At 44.6% G+C, this 25,898-nt stretch overlaps 1 protein-coding gene across 1 annotated transcript in view; it reads right to left on the reverse strand.

The window, feature by feature from the left end:
• Nucleotides 1–25,898, reverse strand: part of Fbn1 (fibrillin 1) — a 215,568-nt gene that overhangs the window by 104,433 nt on the left and 85,237 nt on the right. The window contains exons 6-7 of the mRNA XM_059261299.1: nt 11,582–11,779; nt 7,451–7,576 (exon numbers count right to left, since the gene is read on the reverse strand). Coding sequence (XP_059117282.1) covers nt 7,451–7,576; nt 11,582–11,779 — 324 coding nt within the window. The remainder of the gene's footprint in view (nt 1–7,450; nt 7,577–11,581; nt 11,780–25,898) is intronic.

The following is a 25,898-nucleotide window of genomic DNA, read 5'->3' on the forward strand; positions in this document are numbered from 1 at the left end:
TTGGTGACCTGGAGTGACCAGACCAGGGTTAGGAAATACCAACTTGGTTTCTCAGGAGCACATCCAGATGGCCATGATGATGGTCCTATGTTGGAAGAATGTGTATTTGGTGAGTGAACCCCACTAGACACTGGGCGCTCCAGTCAGCTTCCTCTTCAGGGAAGGACTAACTTTTGCTGTTGGAGATGTGGTCAACAGGCTGTCTTTGACTTTTGGTCCTGTCAGGAATCATTGAGCTGCACAGGGCTGCTTTGCCTGAGGTCACACCCTGCCCAGGTACCCCATATCTAATAGGAAATCACGGAAAATTGGGCAAAAGTCTGGTCGTCTCAACCCAATGAGGGACCTCTTTAAAGGCCACTTCATGCCACACCGCCCTCTGCGATTAGTTGATACTGCTTCTGGGATGTGCCACAGCTCACCCAATCTGTCTTCTTTTTCTCACACATTAATCCTAAGGACATTCCTTAACAAATATCCTGAGTGCTACAGAGGCCAAAGTGGATCAGCTGCTAGGGCCTGAAGCCACTGGTCTCTTCCAAGGAAACAGTAAGTGTCCCATTTGGGAAAAAAAATCTAACCATTTCCTCAAAGAGAGTTTTTCAAAAGCCCAAATCTCTCCCTGACATGTATCAGTAGTGGCAAGGGAATGGAGGAGAAGAAATAGAGTGTGCACTGTGCTGTCTAAGACAAACTAGAAGGATAGCCACACCTCTCCTTCTATGCATAGAGAAAGGAAAGGCAGGAAGAACCTCTTGGGAAAACCACTGCAGCCAGACTGGCACTGCTGACACTCAGGAAGGCGTTGGACCACAAAATGAAAACACTTCCCTTCCAGTCCATGTGTTCCTCTTCGTTTAAAAAACAAAACATGGTTCTAAGTGGACCACATTCAAGTACATTCTCATACATTCAAGTCTATTAGCATTCAAGTTGACCCCTACAGTCACAAAGTCAGCAGTGACACCATCTCCATGCTGTTTAGCCTCTTGAAAAGCGAAATCACCCTTCTTCTATGCTAGCCTAGAGACTGAAGCAATGTTTCACTGAGCACAGAGTCAAAGCTACGGTACCTGGCACCATCACTGTGAATCTGCCATTGGTAAAGGTAAAGGTATTCCAGGAAAGAAGCAGCCTGGCTGGGATGCTGCCATGGCACAGTGTAAGACCCAACAACATCCCCCAAGACTGTCCTTACAACAGCTCAGTTTTCAATGTCCTCCTGTCTTTCTGCTGCCCCGCTTATTCTGGGCACAGAGAATCAGTGTGCTAATGATAACGAGCCTGCAAAACTCCAAACCTTATCTAACAATAGGAAGACATAACTGCGAGGTAAGATATTTGTGGTGGTGTGAATGAGAACGGCCCCAACAGACTTACATATTTGTATGCTTGGTCCCAGTGGGTGGAACTGTTTGGGAAGGATTAGGAGGTGTGGTCTTGTTGGAAGAGGTGTGCCACTGGGGATAGGCTTTGAGGTTTCAAAAGACTTGCACCATTCCCAGTCTCTCTCCCATTCCCCCTTCCTTGTACTTGTGGATGGAAGCTCTCAGTTACTTCTCTAGCGCCATGTCTGCCTGCTTGCTGCCATGCTCCCTCCCCACCAAGATGGTTATGAACTCCAGCCCTCTGGAACTCTGAGTCACAGATGAAACATTTTCTTTTATAAGTTGCCTCAGTCATGGTGTTTTGTCATGGCAATTACTCAGCATGCCTTTCCAAAGGGTCTTCAAGTGTTAATATCACATACTGCTTAACAAAGATCATGTGATGATCTGTTAAAATACTTTTTCAGTCTATTAACAAGGACAAATGCTAGCATTTTTGTTTAAGCCACTTACATAATACATTAGTATCAAAAGAAATTAAGATAACAACCAATAAAAGAAAAAGTTATTTTGGAAACATAACTAACTTTGGCAGGCCGTGGGCATATCTTCCACCTGCCAACCAGTGAGACTGGCATCGTCTGTTAAAAATAACAACAGTGATGACAATGAGAGTTCCAGTGTGTTGAGAGCCAGGCCACGTTGAAAATTCTAACTCATCTAATGCTCACCCTGTTGGTGTGGTTACGGGACCTGATTTCCATGTGTCTAATGCTCAGGTGTGCCCCTCTCATGACTGAGGCCTGCAGAAAACTAACAAGAGGTAAACCTTGAAATAGGAAAAGATCCAGGCCTACAGGGGCAGGCCTCTATGCCCAGCTATTTGGGAGTCAGAGGAAGAAGACTCATGGGTTAAAGACCAGCCTAGGCTACAGAGCAAATCCAAGACCAGCCTGGGCAACCTGGTAAAATTGTGCCTCAAAAGTATCAGTAAAACAAAAGGTGGTGGTAGAGTATGTTCCTGATAGGCTTAGGCCAAGGTCAAGCCAAAGAGTCAGGGGAAGCAAACAGGCTCCTCATTTATAGTCACGCTAAACCCAAGTCTCCAACTGGCTAGGACTTGAGAAGTCCACCTTTGCTATATGTCCTCAAATGCTACCGGTCAGGGGCTGTCTGAGAACACACACCTTAATGTTCACTCCCAAAAGTGAAACAGAATGAGACAAAATTGTCACACATGAAGGCGTGTAAATACCTTTGAATTCCCTAATGTTCCCTCCGCAGTGATCTGTTCTTCTTCTGCCTTTTACACTCACGAACCACCCTGCTTCTCAGTTTCATAGCTACAGAATGATAATGGCTGGAGTTGTGATCTCATCCTCATCAGACGATGGAAATGCCTTATGGGAAGGGCTATGTGCAAAGGTTTAACTAGAGTCATGGGCTGGACCTCTTCCTCCTGGTGCATTATCCTCCCAGGCTCTTACAACTCCACACTTACCTTCTTTTACTAAAATTTCAGATCTCCTAAGTAACAGAATCCAAAAACAGTGACTTGAGTATGATTTTCATAAATCAGTCTTTATCAAATGCCAGCCATAAACATACAATAGTTTGGGAGGCCTGCTGGGTGCAGCAAGGACTGGCAGGCAAGAGCTACTTCTGCAGTCTGGAAACCTCCCTAAGTCTCTTCGATGCTGGAGGGGAGAGGCCGGACTACTGTGAGAAGTTCCCCAGGGTGGCTGCAGCAGTCACAGTAGCTTCTGGCAGCTCCCTCCTCCCTGCTGGCTGTCAGTCCTCTGCCCCACTTCTCCCTCGGCCTCACCAGCTCTCATCAGGCTTCTCCACCTCCCTATCCTGGGCTCTCTGGGGAAGAAGACACTTAATGGAGCCTGTCTCAACTCTGAGGAAGATATTCCTGGACACTCACTCAGGTGTCGAGAACTCAGTCCACAAGAGCGGCTTGGCACGGGAACCAACTACCTGATCCTGGATGTCTCCACTGCTGCTCAAGTGGGGGTGGGGAGGCATTCTTTAAAAGAATCAGGCGACACTACAGATTTATGCACCTGTAAACTTTGTTTTACTGCACAAATGCAGCCTATAAGAAACCTTCAATTGACGAGCAGACACTCGATGCTGTTTTAGTCACACCATGATACCATCAATCACAGATCACAACTGGGAAGGACTAAGTGGAGAGGCAGAGTCTGGACTACAGAACTGGAAAGAGCCTCTATGCATCATCTTGTTCACAGAGTTGGCATGTGACGTCACTGAGACCGTATAGTGAACTAGGGACTTTACCAGGCCCAGGCCCACCTTACTCTACATCACTACTCCATTAACTGTGCAAGGGGCTAGCTACACTGAGCAGAAAGGTGAGCACTGTGGCCAGGAGTCCCACCTGTGGTGATGGATCAAACAGCCCCAGGGATGCTCATTGGTGCCCAAGAGGACAGGTGGCCCTAAAGCAAGTAGCCATTAGATAAATATGGCATTACTGCCACAAAGAGAAGTCCCAAGCACTTCAATTCACGTATCAGGGAGTGCATGGATATAAGAACCACAAGGTTAAAATTCCTTTGCATCATGCCATGCTCTTAGGATTGCTGGAGGTTGTGCTGATGATAATTTAAACCCCTAAACATTAAAGGTTATTTATTAATTCAACAGACTCCTTCCAGAAATAAAATTTAATCCCTTAACTACATTTTTTTATTTCTTAATTTCCTTCCACAGTAACCTATGCAAATATGGACTTGGTTTCCAGAAGGGGGAGGTGCATCTGCTCCTTCAGTACATGAGCTCCACCGTCATCAGAAAAATCAGCAAAAAGGTGCCTGTGAGCTCTGATCCCCTTACTCAAATCACAGCTACAAATCCCCATCTTTGACTTTTAAAATGTTTAAAATCTAATATTGAATAGCTCTGGCTTATTAATTTACATTTTAACTGTTCTAAATTGTATGTGCTTAGTAAGCCATATTCTATTGAGTTTTATTGGGGTTTTAGGAAGAAAGGGAGAATTCTGAAGAGGAAGCTCTCATGAAAAGCATTTGAATAAAGCTATCCTGCGGTGGAACAGTGGTGGCTGGCATCTTGGGAATTTGCTAACACCCACTGGACTGAAGCAGCTTTTTTATTTTTAAGGTAATATAAGAACTACACAATTTCTTCATTTCTAAGCCAAGGGAAAACACACTTAAAAAGCCAGTTACAGTGCCAGTGACATGACTCAGTAGGTAAGGGCATCTACTGCCAAGCTTGCCAACCTGAGATTGAACCCTAGGACCCCCACAATGGGAGGGAAGAGCCTACTCCTGCAAGCCGTCCTCAGACCTCCACATGTGTGCCACGGGTACAGGACACATACGAGCCTACTCCTGCAAGCTGTTCTCAGACCTCCACATGTGTGCCACAGGTACAGGACACACACATACACAGAAACCTTTCCTCCTCTTCAGCTGATTACCTCAGGTGTTTCGTCACAGTAATGAAAAGCTGACTCACACACATGGGCACAGAATGAAGTCTCTGTTATGCCAGGCCCTCTTCCCTAGGCATTTAGAGGACCTCTCAACCTCTTTGTGGTTGTGTGCCAAATCCGCTAGGCTCCCTCCCTTCACCACAGAGGACAGCCTGTGCCCGAATGGTGCCATTCCCCCAGTGTGCTGCTCTAACTGAAATACAATAAAAGGATTGAAGGAAGGCACCCAGCTTGCAGAAGGTTCTGGAAAGACCTTCTGATGACGCTTCTACCAGGGAAAGACAGGTCAACAGTGTTCCAACCAATCCCAGGTCAGAGCACACGTAGTATTAACAAGAAAATATCCTACCTAATGCCAATTTGCATAGAAAAATAGAGAAGGAAAAAAGCACCACCTAAATTTAATGTAACCGCAGACGGCAGAGGAAAGATGAACTCTAGTTCAAGGGTTCTGCTCTCTGTCTTGCTACAGATTCCATTGTGCAGTTGAGAATTTGGTCTTGTTGTCAGGAATATTAAATAATTCGCAGGTTGAATTTTTAATGTATGAGATATACCACAAAGTAGGTTTTTTAGCATTAATAAAAAGATCTGAGTTCCCTGTTTTTGTTTTGCCGTGTGAACATTACCTCTGCGTCTTCTGTGTGAAACACACCCATTGACTATTCCTGACTGTTAACTATTTTAATCAAGCAAAAAGCAAAAGGTAGAAAAATCCATTTTTGCTCAGGCTGGAAGTTACTGTGACTCTAGAAGACAAAACACAGGCCAGACAGGCCATATGGTCTCCATTGCCCTAAATCTTAAAGCTGATTGTAATAGGGTATATAGTTGCTCAATATAGTAAGCTGAGAAAAGCTTAAATATGTTAGACGTAGCCCGCTGTTGATATAGATTCTACATGCAAGAAACCTCATTACATTGTCACAAAAGATATCCATAATAATGACTGAATATCCATACCTAAATATTTTTACACAGTTCCAAGTATTAGGAATTAGAATTAAGGGTCTGTATGGTGACCCATGCCTTTAGTCCCAGCATTTAGAAGGTAGAGGCAGGTGGACCTCTGTCAGTTTGAGGCCAGCCTGGTCTACACAGCAAGTTCCAGGGCAGCTAGGGCTAAAAAGTAAGTGTCTCACACACAAAAAGAAAAAGAAAGAAAGAAATATTAGAGATAATAGATCTCATCTACAAAAAAGTGTCAATACAATCCACTCAATGAGCACCAGAGTCAAAACGAAGAAGCCCCTGCAGCTACCTGAATGGCCTCACTCAACATCCTCAACACTCCCATCATCTATAATGGTGAAAAGTGGAATAGGCCTTTGCCCCCACCAATACCAACATCCTCTAGCACGTAGTTACATCTCAGTTTCTAAACTCCATTCTCCTAGAGAAAACCACCGTTACTGTTCTTTAAAACATGGGATGAAGCCTGATTTCCAAAAGGAACTAAGACCATTTCAGAGTTCAACAGTTGAAATAACTGAGTATAACATATTCTTGATTGTAGCAGCAATTATAAATTATGTCAATTAGCCATTTTAGAAACCACTGTAACCCACAAAGGCGATTCTATGACAATTAGAATTAGATGTTTACTGGGCAAGCCATAGTAAACGTCTGACTATAGTTTATTGATTGTACTTTACATCAGAAGTTGTCTTCCATTGCTTTGATAGACTGTGGAATGTACAAGGAGGTTAAGAACCCAAGGAAAGATCTACTCTGAGTAAAGTGTTTCTTTGCTAGAGCCTAAGAAGGTAAATAATACAACCATGCTCAACAAAAACCACAGACTTAGGACTGAAACCTCAGGCCACACCCAGTGGGATGAGAAGCTAATAAAGGAGGGACCTTCTCTGAGCTTGAGATAAGATGAGTCTTTGACTGTTGCCCCCACCCCAGGCTTTCAGACCATACTCCATGAACTCAGCAGAAAGAAGTCAGAGATGTCTACGTATGTTTTGAATGCTTCCATCTCAAAAACAAATCACTGCACTGGAAGCCAGCCCACTTCTGCATATAACAGTAGGGCTAGATGTAAACATGTGTCCTGTGTATACATTGTAGAAGCCTACTCTACGAACCAAACACAAACAGAAAAATCTACTTCAGGTTTCTCCTTTTGCTTGGTGAACATTGGAAAGTTTTTCATTCGGTAGACAATATGTCATGGTCCAGAAAAGGAAATCCTAAGCTCTAACTAGGAGCACACATGTGTATGTTAATATGTCACTCCCTCAAAATTCTGCATGTTAACTGGAAAATATCAGTGGTATAATTTGTAATGGTATCTAATGACCAAATTTAAATCCATGCCCCTAGAACTATACAAAACATGCATCTTGAACATTTTAAACCAAATATCATCCTAAAATATTTCATGTTTTAATATTTAATTTGATTCAGCTGGGCCTCTTATTTTGTGTCTATAAAAGTAGAAGAAGCTGCAAGGGTTTTTCTAGTTCCAAAGGCAAACAATTCCTACTGGACTGTCATATTTATGCTCTCATGGGGATGACGAAGACAGAAGGTCCTGGGTATCATCTGCAAATAAGCTTGCTGCTGATGCCACATTGTCTGCCCTCCCTCATTCCCTGTAGCTGCAAAGCATGAGGTTGCTTACCTTCACATTTTTGCGACACTTCATTAAATTTGTGTCCAGCAGGGCATTTGCACTCAAAAGACCCAACAGTATTAATGCAATTTCCTCCTTGACACAGCCCAGGGATAGCCTGGCATTCGTCCACATCTGTCAGATTTGGGAAAACAGAAAGACTCATTGCAGAAGAAAACTTAATAGTTTATCCACAATCATATTACCAAATTCATGTCAAGGCATCCATCACAGTTTCCAGAATATGATGATAGCAAATGTTATGATTACATTATGTAAAATAAGTTATTAACACAGCTTAGTCAATAATGCTCAACAAGAAGGAGCCCTGGTTTCCCACAAGCAAAGGAGACTATTTCTATTAATTTTGGAGTTTTTTTTTATACACAGCTAAGTAGAACACGTAATGATTAAAATGATCGTTTTTTTTTTTTACTGTGTCATTTTCACATTCAGATCGGCAATAATAATCAAAAGTATCTAAGATATACTTCAAAGTCAAAATGTGATATACGTCCATAAAGTTATCTTTAAGTGTTACATTGAATGTCAAAGGTAACACGAAATTTACTTGAGAACCCTGAGATTTCCACAATAGCTAGCCTAGTGTCTTCATACATATGTCCTTTTACGTTCTGGAAAACTGTCTTGTGCAGGAAAAACTCATCAGGGCTGGAAGGGAAAACTGTGCCGGATAATGTGTGGGCTCATCAACCAGAGCAGAATCCAGGAAGGACCCTCCAAAGCTCAGAGCACATCCCTCTCTGTCACTGCTAAGTCAGAGAAAGTCCATGCCTTTCCACTGTCTGCTCTCACCTCCCTCTTCCCCCCTCCTCTCCAGGTTTCCTCAGATATACCATGGATATGCTGCCTTGAAGTTCTGTAATCGTGGCCCCTCTTTCTGAAATATTCTCCCTATTGGAGCTTCATGGTTGGTTCATCCTGACTCCTCTTTTAGTCTCCAGTGCAATGCCACTTTGCTCCAGCCAGTGTATAGCAACATCTGGTGTCTCAACACCAACCATCCTAATAATGAATCTGTCTCATGGTTCAACACACAGGCTTCCCTGCAGCAGAGACTCAGTCCACCTTGCTCAATGCTCTATCGAAGAACCTAGGGACTAACTTCTGGTCCTATAGACAGTTCCAAATTAACTTTCCCAACAGAAACCTCCTCCTTCATGATGCTGGCTGTCTGGATTCCATTGTAAAAACAGCATATGCAAGTGTATTCTCTCCATTTCTTCATTCAGAACACAGAAAATCCTGGTTTAATAAATGGGAGTCTTAAGTTTCTTCCTCTTGGACTGTCTTGTAGACATCCGTGAGTGCAGTACCCTCTTTCAGTCCTGATGCTGAGAGAAGCAACTGCCATTGGCAGGCTCTCAGCCTATGCTGCTGGGAAAACTCACCCACAGTAAAACGGGAACTAGAGAGGAAATATTTATCTGGGCATAAAAATGCCACTATTTTAACAGAATGTCCTGACCCATGAATGAATGACTATAATGAAACAATTGGAGTATGTTTTACAGTCAGTTTCATTTTTATCTTAGACCAGGATTTTCTGAATGCTTATTAAAATGTTACTTGAAATCACAATTTAAAGTCATATAGACAATTCTAGATACTCTTGTTGATTGTGATTTTTGGTCAACAGGAAATGTGTATGAGGGCAGTTCACCGCTAACCATGTACCCCCAGACTACACCTATATATAGGCCTCTGTCAACCCATTTGCCCACAGCCTACGTCCGGCCCAAGGACTAGAAACACCAGCAAGAAGACATTTTGGCCACATATAACACTTTGAGAATCTCTCCCAGCAAAAGAAGAAATTCCTTTTGCAAGTGATCATATAGACTGCTATTTTGAGGTCATGGATTTTCACTAAGCTACTTTCAGTCTTCCCCACCTTAGGTGTTGAAGAACAGTCATGAGGGAACAGGAAGCAACCTTGGGGAAAATCCAGACCGTCTGAGCTAATAACAAGCTGAGGAGAGTCCCCCTTCCCTATCTCTCCTCTCCTTCCTCTCCTCTCACTTCTGTTGGTGCCCAAACCTTTGACGGTAAACTCACTGACAGGAAGCTGGGAGCTGGAGATCGTCCTTTCTAGTCACTGTCAACAATTCATGGGTATTCCAGCCTCAAAACACAATGACCAACCAATTCCTCAAGACTCAAGACTTTCTAAGAATGAGAGAAATAAGACATCAAAGGAGAGGCTTTACTCCTAGCGGTCCTTGACGAATCTAGGATTTCAAAACAACCTCTTCCGGCTGCTCCTGACATTCAGAGGGACACATTCAAGGGCATCCAGAGGAGTGATGCCTGGGAGGCAGGCACATTCAATTTAGTGCAGCCCACAGCACAGAGGAGAGTCGCTCAAATCCTGTTTTTGTTTTCTGCATCCTAACCTTCGGAATGAACACGTGGGGCAGAGCCAAACTACTACCTACTTCCCTCAAAGAAGCACAGTTTCTGAATTTTACAAAAATATTGCCGTTATCTTTAAAAGAAAAAAGTACTTCAGACGTCTACAGGAAGCAGAGATAGCCTGGGAGTTTTGGGGCCCATCAGTTTGGTGTGGAGTGGCCTCTGCTCACTTCCTCCTCTTTCCTGCCAGACATCCAGACAATGAAAGAATTTACACAGCTGGGGGAACAGAGTCCAAGCCAAAACCGGGATTCTAGGGGAGGGCAGAAGAGTTCTGAGGCAACATCTGGGGGTATTTAAAACAGGGAAACCAATTCTAATTTATTTCTGACTTGTTAAAAAAAAAAAAAAAAAGCATAATGTAGCATGTCGAATGTCCAGAGGAGCAATTTTCTTCAGGTCAGTTAAGTACAACCTCAAGCTCAGGACTCAGAGTTTCAAATGAAGAGAAAACAACAACCACTACCTTGTTCACCGTGTTCCTACACAGCACTGCCGTCAGGCCCACATCACCCACACACAGCTGCTACTCCTGTGCCAGAGGCACAGGGAACCACTCCTGAGGCCAGAAGAGCCGCTGGCAAGGCAGTCTTCGCCAACCTTCCTGGCTTTAAGAACCATGCTACTGAGGGCTTCAGCTGTACTGTCAGGCAGGGGACAGCGCATTCTCAGGAGCTGGGCTGTGTCCTCGGGCAGGGGACGGGGCATTCTCAGGAGCTGGGCTGTGTCCTCGGGCAGGGGACAGGGCATTCTCAGAAGCTGGGCTGTGTCCTCGGGCAGGGGACAGGGCATTCTCAGGAGCTGGGCTGTGTCCTCGGGCAGGGGACAGGGCATTCTCAGGAGCTGGGCTGTGTCCTCGGGCAGGGGACAGGGCATTCTCAGGAGCTGGGCTGTGTCCTCAGGCAGGGGACAGGGCATTCTCAGGAGCTGGGCTGTGTCCTCGGGCAGGGGACAGGGCATTCTCAGGAGCTGGGCTGTGTCCTCAGGCAGGGGACAGGGCATTCTCAGGAGCTGGGCTGTGTCCTCGGGCAGGGGACAGGGCATTCTCAGAAGCTGGGCTGTGTCCTCAGGCAGGGGACGGGGCATTCACAGTTGCTGCACTGTGTCCTCAGGCAGGGAACGGGGCATTCTCAGGAGCTGGGCTGTGTCCTCAGGCAGGGGACAGGGCATTCTCAGGAGCTGGGCTGTGTCCTCGGGCAGGGGACAGGGCATTCTCAGGAGCTGGGCTGTACACCCTCAGGCAGGGGACGGGGCATTCTCAGGAGCTGGGCTGTGTCCTCAGGCAGGGGACGGGGCATTCACAGCAGCTGGGCTGTGTCCTCAGGCAGGGGACGGGGCATTCACAGCTGCTGCACTGTGTCCTCAGGCAGGGGACGGGGCATTCACAGTTGCTGCACTGTGTCCTCAGGCAGGGGACAGGGCATTCTCAGGAGCTGGGCTGTACACCCTCAGGCAGGGGACAGGGCATTCTCAGGAGCTGGGCTGTGTCCTCGGGCAGGGGACAGGGCATTCTCAGGAGCTGGGCTGTACACCCTCAGGCAGGGGACGGGGCATTCACAGTTGCTGCACTGTGTCCTCAGGCAGGGGACGGGGCATTCACAGTTGCTGCACTGTGTCCTCAGGCAGGGGACGGGGCATTCTCCACAGCTAGAGAATGGCCCCCCAGTGAACAGAACGTGTTCCTTGTTATTCCCGCTGCATTACCTTGACAAGCTCCGGTGCGGATGTTGGGAATGAAGCCGCGACGGCAGGGGTGAGGCTGGGCAGGACACATCTCACACGGGTGGCCCCAGGCTCGGCCCACTGTGGCACAGCAGAGTGTTTTGGTGCAGACAATCCCACTGAGCTGTCCCTGGCACATCTGGTTGCTGACCACCGTAAAACATGGTCCTGTTCTGTAATCTGAAAATAAAGAATAAGACTCTCGTCAATGTCCAGAAGACCGAGGGGGACCGGTACACAGAGGGGCAGCTGTGCCCCGGACTGCTAAGCTCCAAGCTCAGACACAAACTTCGGGCAGCTCCCACATCACTGATTGTGTAAAGTCCCAGTGGACCGTTCTACCTCTAAACTTCATTCTACTCACCTACCAAAGGGAGTAACATTGGGTCCTGTCCACTTTGAAGATGCCTTTGTTAGGGTCAGATGAACTTAGAGTAATTCTTTATAACTCTGAATGCTGAGGCAAATCAGCATCCTGGCATTGCCATCCAAGCACTGGGTCTAGAAAATATCTAGGTATCTACATCACATCAGCCCCTTCATGTGCCATAGGTACTTAGTGAAGGGAGAACCATGTGTCAAAGAAACATCTGAACTCCCATTGCCATGGAGAGTGCCCATAATTGCTAAGAACAGAAGCAGCCCACGTGTCTATCAGCTGATGAATGAATGAAGTAACGGGGTGCATACACCCCATCAAGTATTACGTAGCCCTGAAAAGGATGGGATCTTGTCATTTGAAACAGCAGCAGGGAAGGTGCAGTTGGCTATGGTGAACTAACTGAGGCGGCACAGAGAGACGAGACCCGCATCCTGCCATTGACATGTGGGCTTTTAAAAGTTATCACAGAGAAGTTGGGAGCAGAACGGTGGTTCCCAAAGGCTCGGCAAAGTAGGGGGAGAGAAGGGATGGGGAAGACGTCATCATTTGGTACCAGCTGCAGTCAGTACAGTAGTGGACTACAGACAACAGCAACGCAATGTACGTGTCAAAGTGTCCATCAAAAGGAAACGCTGAATGAAAAGGACGTGTTTTAAGTGGTTTAATATTTTTTTACATTTATTTCTATGTGGGGTGTGGGACGGGGTGGCTCGCATGCCGTGGCTTGCATGTGGAAGTCAGAGAAGCTGTGAGAGTCTGTCATCTCCTTCTACCACGTTCATCCCTGGGGTCAAACGTAGGTCATCAGGGTTGGCAGAAGGCACCTCCACCCTCCGAGATATACCACGGGTACATATTATTTCACTCTACTGGCTTTTTAAATTTGCATGTAGTTGAATTCTAGGTATACTTTCATACTCCACACAATATGCTGGATTTCTTCAAAGCTCGTCATCTTCCATAGGTACTAAGTTTAAAAGGGGATTCAAAAATTTACCACTGATCTACTGACTAAAATCTCAGCTTTCGTTTTGTTCTCCCAAAAAGGAGGTCACTGGACTCTGGGGTAGACTACCACAAAGTCATTCACATGCAACAACTATGTGGACAAAAGGGGACACTGAAATCATCTTTACAAACATGGCCCCATGCAACCATTGTCTGAGCCTATTATTTTGCTGTCATAAGATCTCCAACTCCATCCATTTTCCTGAAGATGACATAATTGTGTTCTTTTTTTATGGCCTAATAAAACTCCATTGTTTGTATATACCACATTTCCCGATCTGTAAGTAAATTCTACAGCTCAGCTATTCGATAAACCCAGTGTGCAGGTGTCTCTGTAGTGAGCTCACTTAGCCCTTTTTGGGCATGTACCAGGGAGGGGTACCGCTGGACACTGTTTTTAGCTGGGTAAGGCAGCTTTGCGATCATTTCCACAGTGACTGTGTTCATCGACTCTCCCACCAGCAGTGTGTAGAGGTTCCTTCCCTCTCATCCTCACCAGTTACTTGTTGTTGTTTTTTTGTTTCTCAATAATGGCTGTTCAGCCTGGGGTGGGACGGACTAGCAGTGTTGTAGTACAGATCTGCATTTTGCTGGCGGCTAAGGAATGTGTCACTTTTCTTCGCTTGTATTTGTTGGCTATTTGTACTTCTTTCGAAAGTTGTCTCGTCAGTTAATTTGCCTCTTTATTGATTGAATGATGTGGCAATTTTTGGTGCTAAGTTTTTTGAGTTATTTATAACGATTTGGCAATTTTTGGTGCTTAGTTTTTTAGAGTTGTTTATATATTATGAATATCATTCCCTGCAGGCTATCTCTTTACTCCATTAATTTTTTTCTTTTATAATTTAATATTTTATCATGTACTTTTTATTCAAAATTAAGAAATTACTTTAGACCATTAGGAAACGGCAATGACACACAAATAAGAAATCTAACTGTATACAAACCCTTGATTACATATGATCACATTACATATAATGTACAATGTGTGTGTGTTATTTAAACCACAACATAATGAGTATATGATTATAATCTTCTTTGCAAGATAAAATCTTGTTTTTCTTTCAGGAAATGTTATCCAAACTATTCTTCCAAGTAATTAAGTATTATTCCAAAATATGAGTTTTAGTGTTGCCTAATTTTCATCAACCTATGATATAATTTATTCAATCAGTTTCTTACTGTGTGTCATCGAAATCACTTCCAATTCTTCATTATTATACAAAGTGTTAAGTGTGTTTAACTCAGGCAACAACCATCAAGATTTGTCTCATTTTACATATCTTAAACCAAGTCCAGAGTCACACAATATTTCTATGTGATGTAACAGGGCAGAAAATGTAGGCTCGTCTCCACTTTCCTGCTAATTTTCTGAGGCAAGCACAGATGCACAGATTTGTATTAGCGTGCCATTTCCAATCTTCTTTGCAACAGCATAATGGAATGTGGACTTTAACTAGCAAGCCTTCCTTCATCACTGCTTGGATCTGTACTCATTTCAATAATGCTCTATTTGGAGTATCATATACATGAGTGATGCAAGCATTCAGAGTAACCTGAACATGATGTTTTGTGGGTAGCATCAGCAAAGGCCAGGAACATCACATGATGCCAAGAAAAGTCCCCTTCAGCCCTGCATAACACTGGTTCCAGACCTCAGATGTGAATTCTTGCTTAGACACTCTTAACATTTTCCAGAGTCAACACAAAATGTTGAAATATACGGAACAGTATGAAGTGCAGGGAACAGAGAGGATGCCTGTTAATTCCCACCATGTCTATCAGGCAACTCTACAGCCCACATGTAGGTCCATCCTAGACAAAGATTGTGTCTCATCGATGCTGTTGTAATATCTTATTACATAAGATATTATAGAAATTATTATTCTTAATATAAGTAAAACATGTTATTAGAAAGATTTTCTATTTGCATACCACTCTACAATTACTTCCTTATGAGATCTCCATGAACTAGGGCACCAGGCCAGCCCTTCCCAAAGTTAAAATGCAAAATTGGTGGTTATCAACTAGTTTACTCTAGTTTGTATCACTCTGGGACATCTTGCCTCTATGCGATCCATTGTGAGGGTTGCCCTCTAGTCTCATTAGTTTGGGAGTTTTGTTTTATTTTATTTTTATTCTGCTAGAAAGAAGGCTCAGAAATTAAAAGCATGCACTACTCTTGCAGAGGACCCCAGTTCAATTCTAAGGTCAAAGGATCCCTGACCGAAGTCAGGTGGCTCACAACCATCTGCAACTCCGACTCGAGGGGGGATCTCACGCCCCAGGCCTCAGCAGACACTTGCACTCAATGGACACATAGCCACACTCATATAGACAAATCTACAATTAAAAATAATTTAAATTTTTATTAGACTTATTGGAGGAGGGGGATGTGGTAAGTGTGCCACTGTGCACACACGTGGAGATGAGAGGACATCTTGTGGGAATCAGTTCTCTTCAACTACCGTGTGGTTCCTCGAGATCGAACTCAGGTCATCAGACTTGGCAGCAAGCACCTATACCCACTGAGCCACCTTGCCTAGGCTTAAGTTCTGGGCCATATAGCTGTGTTCCCTGATGCTCAGCTCACTCCCCGCTCTGCAGTTCTGTTAGCTTGAACTGCAGGATTAGTTCTCTTTCCTCCATAATCAGACTTCACCCTGATGCAAACTCGTCATTGACAGGCAAAGTGTTCCTGTGGTCAGTAAATTCCTGTCACTCATGCCCAGCCACTGAACCACAAGCTACGGAGAATCAGAAGGATATAATTTTGGGTACTAGGCTCCAATTATTTAAAACCCTTCCTTTCATAAAAATTATATATAGAAGATTAAGATATCAATTTATTCATGACAGAGAAGTCAGAGCAGACATGTTCCTGCTAGGAAAGCCGGCCAATAGGATTTCAAGTCAACCCTTAGAGTGGGGAGTTCAGAAAGCTTCTGATCTAAAGAAAACAAAAGGGATTGGAAGCAGAAGCAGCTTCATTGCTACTGTTGCTATTTCTGATTCCAGCCACTTATCCTTGGCACATCATAGATCACTTAAGAAGTTTCTGCTAGCCAGGCGGTGGTGGCGCATGCCTTTAATCCCAGCACTCGGGAGGCAGAGCCAGGCAGATCTCTGTGAGTTCAAGGCCAGCTTGGGCTACAGAGTGAGTTCCAGGACAAGGTCCAAAACTATACAGAGAAACCCTGTCTCCAAAACAAAACAAAACAAAACAAAAAGAAGAAGTTTCTGCAAATTAGTGGTGCCAGGAGCCCTGTCCCTGTTCCAACCAGCCTCACTGTGGACTCTTACTCTACAAGGTGTGTCATGGGATATTTTGTTATTAAATTCTTCCCATAAGTGAGGTGTTCAGTAGTAGGCTTTATTAAAACAGAATAAAATAAAAATAAATAATCTATGCTATCAAAGACGTTATAAAAATATACTGATTACAACCATTCCTCTGCAGATCCACCCACTATGTGTCCTCAGGAGTCAGCTTCAGAGAGACAGCAGAATTGTGGCTGCAAGTGACATGGGGAAGGAAGGAGCAGAGAGTTTGTGTTCAGTGAGTACAGAGTGTCAGTTTGGGAAAATACCAAACATTTCTTCGTGGAGATCACCTTCATGGGTGGATGATACCAATTCCAGAAGCCATGGGTTATCAAACAAAATTCCCAGTGCCTAACAGGGGATACCTCCTTACGAGTTGTTGGTCAGGAAGGGCCCAAAGGCTCTCAGAAGAACGCAGGCTATTGCCTTTGGTCTTAGATGACCACCGTAACTAAATGGTAAGATCTTATTGCTGAAAACACCATATATTTTGGTTAGAAGACAGAGGCAAATCAAGCCTCAAGTGGAGTGGAAGCTTCCTCACGGATGGCTGACTTTCCAATGCTGGAATGTGCAACACAGGCAACCGGGGGAGAAAAGTCATCAACAGTCTCACCCCGATGTGAACTTTTCCTGCTACAACACTAACCTGCCAGGTAAGATGTGCACAACGGGGCCATAGCGACGTGCCTGTTGTGGTGATAACCAACTGCTTCCTGACTGTATCTGAGGTTCCCCACACCCCACAGGAGGAAGCTCATACCTAGAGCGTGGACCCGGCCAATGGCCCATGGTTTGGGAGGTCCCAGGCCCGAGGGGGTGAATCTATTGCTTTCATTTTGCTAAATGGACATGATGTCAAACTGTCTCCTATGTTTATATCCATAGATAACCTTGATCAGAGAGGCTTCTTTTCTGCAGAAATGAATGCAGAGGTCCATGGCTGTTCAAGGTGCTAAAACAAAGGACTGTCGAGCTCTCAGTCCCAAGAGGGATATCTGTATCTTGAAAGAGGGGTTGGAAAGAATGTAAGGGCCAGATGATGGAGAGGAGGACTATGAAATGCTACTTTCTGGGAACGATGTGGCTAGTGCGACCTTGAACTCACAGCAGCTGCAGTTACTTGCACTGGACCTGCACAGGGCTAGGCCTGTCAGTACGGGAGGATCTTGTGGAACCTAGCCCCTCTCTTGGGAACTATTGACTGTTGGCAGTTTCTAAGAGAGTGGAGACGTTGTCTTCAGTGGTTAGCCATTGGTGAGCTCCCCATGCCTCAGTGGATAGCTCAACGCCATGCCCACATGGCTGGCCCACAGACACGAAATGAGAGGGGGACTTTCAAGAAGGGACTTGTCAGTGGTGGGAGAGAGCTATCAGAGGGTGGAGGGATGAGTGCAACCAGAATGCATTACACACATGTCTGGAACTGTCCAAAATGAATTTAACTTAAAAGGGAAGCTCTGGAGACGGACAGTGGTGATGGCTGCCCGACAAGGTGAATGGATGTGAAGGGCGGTGATGGCTGCCGGACAAGGTGGATGGATGTGAAGAGCAGTGATCTGCCCGACAAGGTGAATGGGTGTGAAGAGCAGTGATCTGCCCGACAAGATGGATGGGTGTGAAGAGGAGTGATCTGCCCGACAAGGTGAATGGGCGTGAAGGGCGGTGATCTGCCGGACAAGGTGGATGGGCGTGAAGAGCAGTGATCTGCCCGACAAGGTGGATGGATGTGAAGGGTGGTGATCTGCCGGACAAGGTGGATGGATGTGAAGGGCGGTGATCTGCCCGACAAGGTGGATGGCTGTGAAGGGCGGTGATCTGCCCGACAAGGTGGATGGATGTGAAGGGCGGTGATCTGCCCGACAAGGTGAATGTACTGAAAGCCACCAAACTGTCCATCTAAAATGGTCACATTTGTAAATTTTATTTTATGCGCATTTTAGGATAATAAAGAAGACCATGCCACATACAACAAAGCATTTGTTAATATGACTGCATGGGTCTAAGGAGTGACCACTAGAATCGGGGCTTCTTTATTCATTCGACAATCCCTACAGAGTAGCTATGCTGTATCAGTGAGGAGTGCAGTGAAGTCCCTGGAGCACGGAGTTCACAGTTCGCTACAGGAGGTGATCAAGTATCAAAGCTTATCGGGGTCCAGCCTCTACGGCCCTTTCCCAGAGTCTGTGGAAGAATCTAACAACCAGCCGAGGATCTAAACAGGGATACAGAAAGAATCTAAGCACACCGAGCTCTTTAGTCCATTCACTTTATTCTTCTAAGTCAATTCCATCTACACAGCTTCTTTTCTGTTCTCACACTTAGCTCCTCTCCGTCCCTTCTTCTGCTGTTCTCTCATTGTTCTTAGTTCTCTCCACCTTCGTTCTCCCCCTAGTCTCTGAAGTTTCCGGTTTATACACACACACAATCAGGAATTCTCTGGCCAAAGCAAGGTCACAAGGCTTGAATTCTTTCAGATAAGAGTTTACACCAGGCAGTGACTGTCAGGCTTTCTTTTACAACCCAAAAAGGGGAGTGACTAATGGGAGTTCTCTGGTAGGGTCAACTAAGGGCTAAAATCAATTAGGGGATTCTAAAAAGGAATTTATGTGCTCCGAGTATAATCTTAGAAGTAGCTAGGTAAGTAGGTTAGGAGTCCGTATGTCAGTATAAGTCACTAGTAAACTAAAATGGTTTTCTTTTCATTTGGCTCCTTTTCTGTCTCAGCTTTCTCGGCTATGCTGCTTTCTGGTAGGGTGGTGGTGGTGGGGAGGTTACTTGGTTGCTAGGCAACCTGTATCACAATGTGTAGTATTTGGTTCATAAAGGCACTTTCGCTTTGAGTTAATATCTAAAGGGAGGAATCTTTAGAACTAGGGGTAACACCTGGGCTGAGATAAAAATAAAAGGATGAAAGCTGAATTTGCACAAGAAACGAAGCTTGGCACCTATCATCTGCCTGGCCTTGTTGTAGTCTCCTTGGGTCAGTGGGAATATTCACCTTTTCTCAATAACTAGCAGGTGGCCAAACCACCATCCCAGAATTGTAAGCACTAAATCTCTTAAATTAGGGTCGTGTGTTAATAAACCAGGGTGAAGATAAGGAGTTAAGGATCTAATTGTTAGTGGTTATTTTCTCTTATCTGTAGGTGAGATGAGCTAATGCTTATCTGTCTGCAGTCTGTCCTTGGATGTAGAGAAGTATCTCAGATGAAATATTTTTGTCTGGAGATGGCTGTGAGAAACAGGTATTGACTGTGTGATTGTCATCAAGCACAGCTGGGTAATGTTATCCAAATACCCCATTGGGGAAGTTGTGCCCAATACATGATCAACCTCACTGTTAGAAGTTCTTGGGAAAAGAATCAAATGGGAAAGCTGTAACAGCACACAAGAAATTCACTGCAGGAAATACATTCAGAAGCCAATATCACAAATATTCCTTGAGTTTGGCTTTATCCTCTGGAAGAGTTCTTGGCTCTTCCAGGTAATAGCTTTGCCATTGTCAGCTGAATTCCTACTTCATATTTCTGTGGCTCGCAGCAGTCAAGAAATAGGTAAATATATTAAAATAATCATTTCAGAGCCAGGAAGATTTGTGCTTGTTGTATAAGCCTAGTGACCAGAGTTTGACTCCTGGAACCCACATAAAGGTAGAAGGAGAGCAACTCCATGGGACTGTCCTTTGGCTGCCATTCCCATGCCATGGCACATGCATCTCCCCATATACACACATATGCATTGTACACACACACATCATACACACACACACACATCATATACATATATCATATACACATATGCATCATACACACACACATCTATCATACATACACACATCATACACATACATCCATCATACATACACACATCATACACACATACACACACATCATACACACACATACATCACACATACACACATCATATGCACACACACATACATCACACATACACACACACACACACACACACACACACACACTCTAACAATGAATAGAATAATTCTAAACATCAAAAAAAGAATTCCAGACATGAAGTTGTGATTTAGTCTACAAATGGTGGCTGTCTTGGTGAGAGGACCAAAGAGGACTGAGGGAAGGTGACAAAGGAGCAAGCCTAGAGGACGAGGACAAGCTGCACAGAACAGAGCACAGGCTTCCCGGGTATCACAACGACAGCGAGAGTGGTAGCCCCAAGCTGGGAGGCAGCCTGGCTTCATGGGTGATAAGAGGCTACTTGACAAGAACAGATGCTAAGGGAACACCATGCTGCCACACTAGGCAGGAACTGAATTTCACAGGAGGCTCCAGGCAACAGTGAGGAGTTTGGATTCATCTCTAAGTTGGCAGAAAGTCAGCAGTGGACATTACTTAAGGGGCGCTGCCTGGTGGGCTCCCACGTGGAAACAGGAAGCTTTGCAAGAAGGCCACTGAAGGACTCGGGGTGGACATCAGCAGTGGCTTGGCCACTGGTGTGTAGGAATGAGGAAAGGCTATGGACGGCAGATGTTCTTGGGTAACAGGATCAACAAGGCTGCCGGTGGATTGGAAGTGAGGGACGAGGGAAACGACAGTTGATAGCCTGACCCTCCAGCTCATTTATTAAATGGAGAAACTGAGAGGCTAGATTCTGGTAAAAGTAAGTATTAAAAATTGTTCCCTTTTATAACAAAGGAGCTATTATAGGACCAGTGATGGGAGCTGAGAGGGCTGGCCCTGAGTGAAAGGCAATGGTATGTAAATCCCGATGCTGTCAAAACAAAATAAAACCTTATTAAATCATATCTTGACCTATATACTTTAACTGTCTCACTAAATTTATTTTCCTTCTTTTCCTCTTAGTAAATAAGCATTTGCTCATGTCATAGATGTATGGTTGAGACTCTTACTTCAAACGCATTTGGCCATTTCTCACAGAAATCTGAGTATTAAGCACAGACCAGCGATGTGTGATGGAATCCTGGCGCTGTGGGAGGGACGGACTGCCTCCAGAGTAATTTCACTGCTGCTTTCAACAATGACAGCCATGGGAATCCAAGACCACTAGTGTGTGAGCTGCCAGCCCAGCGTTCATTCCGCAGTAAACGGATACACACCACATTCCCATGATATCATTAATCTTGAGAGGTCTAATAGAAAGCATACATCAAGGACAAAAGTTCGGCCACTATTAACTGCACCTGAGAAATGTCTCACATAAATATGGACTTTCTGTAATATCAAGCCAGAATAACGGCTGTGAGACCGTTTACATATACTGGTTGGCAAGCGTTATTTCTTGAGTTGGCATTTCTACCAAATATGCACTTGCTTATGGAGTTTATAAGTCTCTCTCTCTCTCTCGCCTCTCTCTCTCTCTCTCTCTCTCTCTCTCTCTCTCTCTCTCTCTCTCTCTCTCTCTCTCTCTCTCTCTCTCTCACACACACACACACACACACACACACACACACACACACATTAATGTACTATCAAGTAACTTTCAAGGTAGCCCCAGCAGTCTCAGACCTTCTCTTTGGAAGTCAATGCCCAATAAAGGAAATTTCCTGACACTGTTTCCAGCTCAGGGCCTGGCGCTGAACTCAACGGAAGAAAGACACATTGGAAGAAAACACCAACCACATCACAGACACCTAAGTGAACTGTGCAGCAGTGGAGAGAAGGGATGGGATAAGCAACGGGCCCAATCCAGTGATGCAGATTCAATTAGTTAGGAAAACAAAGGAACGAACAAACCCACCTCCCAAACACCGCAAAACTGATCTTAAGAAAGATCTGTTCATGCTCAGTCACCAAAATCTGGTACACGGACTTTCTCAAAGTCTGGGCACACTCTGGAACCTGGTGGCTGATGTTGGTGTTGATTCATGGCCGTCCACCCTTAAACACAGGTGCTCGGACTGAGAATGTGTCACTACAGGATTGTCATGGCCTCTGTGAGGCCTCACTAGAATCAAACAAATTTTGACTTGGTTGTAAATGTTAACTGTTCTTGATCAGAAATTACACAAAGTACCCCGCCCTTTGGAATTAGTCACTGTGTCCCAGACATCGCAGGTAAAGGATCAGAAGGGGGCAAATATTAACAATAAGTGGCATAGACAGATGGTTTCCCTGTAGCCAGTAGGAGAATGGTGTGTAGCTCAGAAACTTCTGGAAATGAAAAGCCATGGGAGAAAAGTGAATATGGCTAGAAAATAATGAAAGACCCCATTGAAAGTAGTCTAACATGCCCCAAGGGACAAGCTGAAGACCATAATTCTCTCTACTTGTAGGAGAGTTTGGCTTTCTGGGTATAGTAACAGGTCTACATTGTATACCTTTGGATATTTATGAGGCACATTAACAATAACTAACATTGAAATTTCCAAACTTTGAAAGTTAGAAATGCACCATTGGTAAAGCATTCTAATTCCACATGCTCTGCATTACTGTCCTGGGCTATCACTCCTCACTGGGATTCTAGACAGGCGCTCTATCAGCAAGCTTTCCTATACACAGAATTCACAGCTTCTGGATGCAACAAGTACTTTTATGCTATATGGCTGTGCAAACTTTCCCTACTAAATTGTATTTTCAAGTTTCTGCACGTGTTTTATGGGTAAAAAGTAGCCCTACTGGGCTATCAGCACCAATTTTGTGCAATCCAAGAGCTGTCACTCAAAGACCATAGTGGGAACTCTGGGATCTAAAATAATCCATAAAACACATGCACAGGTTTAATAACTCTGAGTGCAGGTGATAGTCACCTGTTCTTCCTAGAACTTTGGAATAACGATGGAGGCACACCGCTTTTCATCCTCACACCTGCCTGGGACTTTGGGAGTTAGAGGGCATCTATTGCTTGGGGAGGCAATGCATCTGCATGGAGAAAGGGCAGGTGTGAGGGAAGCAAGGGCACAGGGTACACACACAGCTCAGAAAGCCCGCAAGAGCATTTGCCCCCATGCGCTGCCTCAAGCAATGCTAGGCCTCACACCTGCTCTTGAAGTATGTAGGAAGCAGCGTGCCCCATGTGGCATGAGATAAATTTTTTTCTGCTTACTTACTGACTTACTTCCAGCTCAAAATATGATCTAGTAGAGTGCATATCCTGTGGGGTGAGTGCCATGTACCACTTTCAGCTGACTCTCAGATCCCACAGTTCAGCAGGGTCAATAAAGCACCCCACGATTTAATAAAAAACAGTTGATAAGAGAACAGACTACCTGGTTTCTTGGAGAGAAGTTTATCTTCTTTTCATTCTCAAAGGAAAGTTAGATAGATAGATAGATAGATAGATAGATAGATAGATAGATAGTAGATAGATAGATAGATAGATAGATAGATGATAGATAGATAGATGATAGATAGATGATACATAAATAGATAGATAGATAGATAGATAGATAGATAGATAGATAGATAGATAGATAGATAGATAGATAGATAGATGATAGATAGATGATAGCTAGATAGATGATAGATAAATAGATAGATAGATAGATAGATAGATAGATAGATAGATAGATAGATAGATAGATAATTAAACAAACAAATAAATAAAATGTCCCAGTTAGGAACATATGCACTCTCTTTCCCTGACTCACAACCCAAGAGGACCACACAGAAACAAACTTCATGAGTGTTACCACAAGTAGCTCAGCCGCTGACCTCAGAACACGTGGCAGCTGGTTTTCCGAGAGTAGCAGGTGATTTCTGATGGTTTTACCTGGCCAGCTTATGCTACAGGAAAAGCTAGCAGGCACAGCCAAGTCAGGAGGTCTATGTGCTAGTCTCAGGTCAGCTTGAGTTAGACAACCCACAGGTTTGCTGGGATCAGCGCAGCCAAGAGGTGAACTGTGGGTGGGTGCTGCAGGCCCTTCTGTGGGCCTGAGCTCAGAGAGCAGCGGACAGTGGAAGGGGCAGAAGGTCAGTTATTCTATCTTACAGAAGGGATGGTGTGTAGATGGACGGCTGACAGGAGCTTCTGTCACACATTTGATTACTCCCTAAATAGATCACCATAGTTCAGCTTTCCAGGCCACAGACTTGTGAGAGGACACAGCATCCTTCACACTTGGTGACCCACAAGTCCCAGAAAAATTATTGCCTCCACATCTTTACCTATCCTTCCTTTATAAACTACTGGTCACTGGTAGGTAGCCCCCTTTCCTGTCACCTGTGGAAGACAGCGTACTTGGCATCAGAGTCTGAGGTACCTGGTGCAGGGTCCTCCCATTTGAGCTCTGGCTTCTTCCCTAAATTGCAGCTCCTCTCCAGAGAGGCTGGGTGGACTGTGGTTCCTCAACCCATGCAACCATTTCCTACCCATGGGTCTCTGCACATGTCTTCTTCTCCTTTCCACTCTCTGTTTTCTAGAAAATTCCTCCTCCTGGAAGATTTCTCTGACTACTTCCTCCTTACCCTCTGTAGCACTGAGTAAATGCTATGGGAATCACTCAGGAATAGAACTATCTTTTATCAGATTATGAGCCTTATTGATAAGAATTCTGCCTTATTAAACTATGTATCTCAACTGCCCAGAGGGGTTGCAGGCTCATAAAAAGCACAAACATAGAGGATGGCAAATGATCTATTTTAAGTAAATCTAAATTCCCCCAATTTTTTGCATTATTCTCTTTCTTTACTCAGGCACAACTAGCTATTCATGCTCTGTCCCAGTTATCTCTCTGGGTTTCATGGAGGCTGTGGACAAAATCAGCCTTTACATCAGTTTTCTCTGTCTCGAGCTAGCGAGTGAAACTGTGTATATATGATACCTACCATACTCATCTGTCTTCTTTAACCCAAATTTATCATCTACAGACTCTGTTACTCTTAAAAACAGATGATATCACCAACTCAGACTCCAAGGAGATTCAGAGACTCGTATCCTTTAGTGTACAGGAGTGATCTTAAGTGATCTTTCCACTCTTGCTTGGCCCTCTCATGTCCCCAACAGTTGAGAATTTCAAAATACAGCAAAAATATAAGTAACAGGAATTCTGATTAGATTCAAGGCTCACTCCACAGGAGAGTCCCCACAGCCAGTACTGTAAACCTGATCAAAACCCATGCCCATAAAGATCACACACACCCCACCCCCAGAAGGGACTGAATACTGTCGTTTAGTTAAGTTGACATAGCATCCAACTCCCTTCTAAATACTTATGCTGATATTTGAAGACAAATGCTATCTTCAGCCTTACCCAGAAAAGCATCTTTTTCAGTGAACAAGTAGATAGATGATCCATCACCAAAACAATCCCTATCTCCTTGGCCACCTTCCAGTTAGGAGTGGACTTTTGCCCAGGACTGGCCAATAAGATGCAGGGAGAGGCCTGAAGAGGATAGAACCCAGGAATGTTTTTCACTGTCTGAGGAAATGAGATAAGTCCATCCAGACTACCCTGCCCTTGCCTCTTTCATCTTTCTAGAAGATATGATGCCTGGGAGTACTTTACCAGCTTGCAGGCATGAGGACATTTGTTCGCATCCTAGGACGATAAACAGAAGGAAAGGAGCACTTGGTTCCTTGATGGCATTCCTGAGCACCCAGACCACCGCCTACTGCCATTCACCCCCCTGTGCCCCTTCCCCTCTG

This window comes from Peromyscus eremicus, chromosome 4, assembly GCF_949786415.1.
Source record: "Peromyscus eremicus chromosome 4, PerEre_H2_v1, whole genome shotgun sequence".
NCBI lineage: Eukaryota > Metazoa > Chordata > Mammalia > Rodentia > Cricetidae > Peromyscus > Peromyscus eremicus.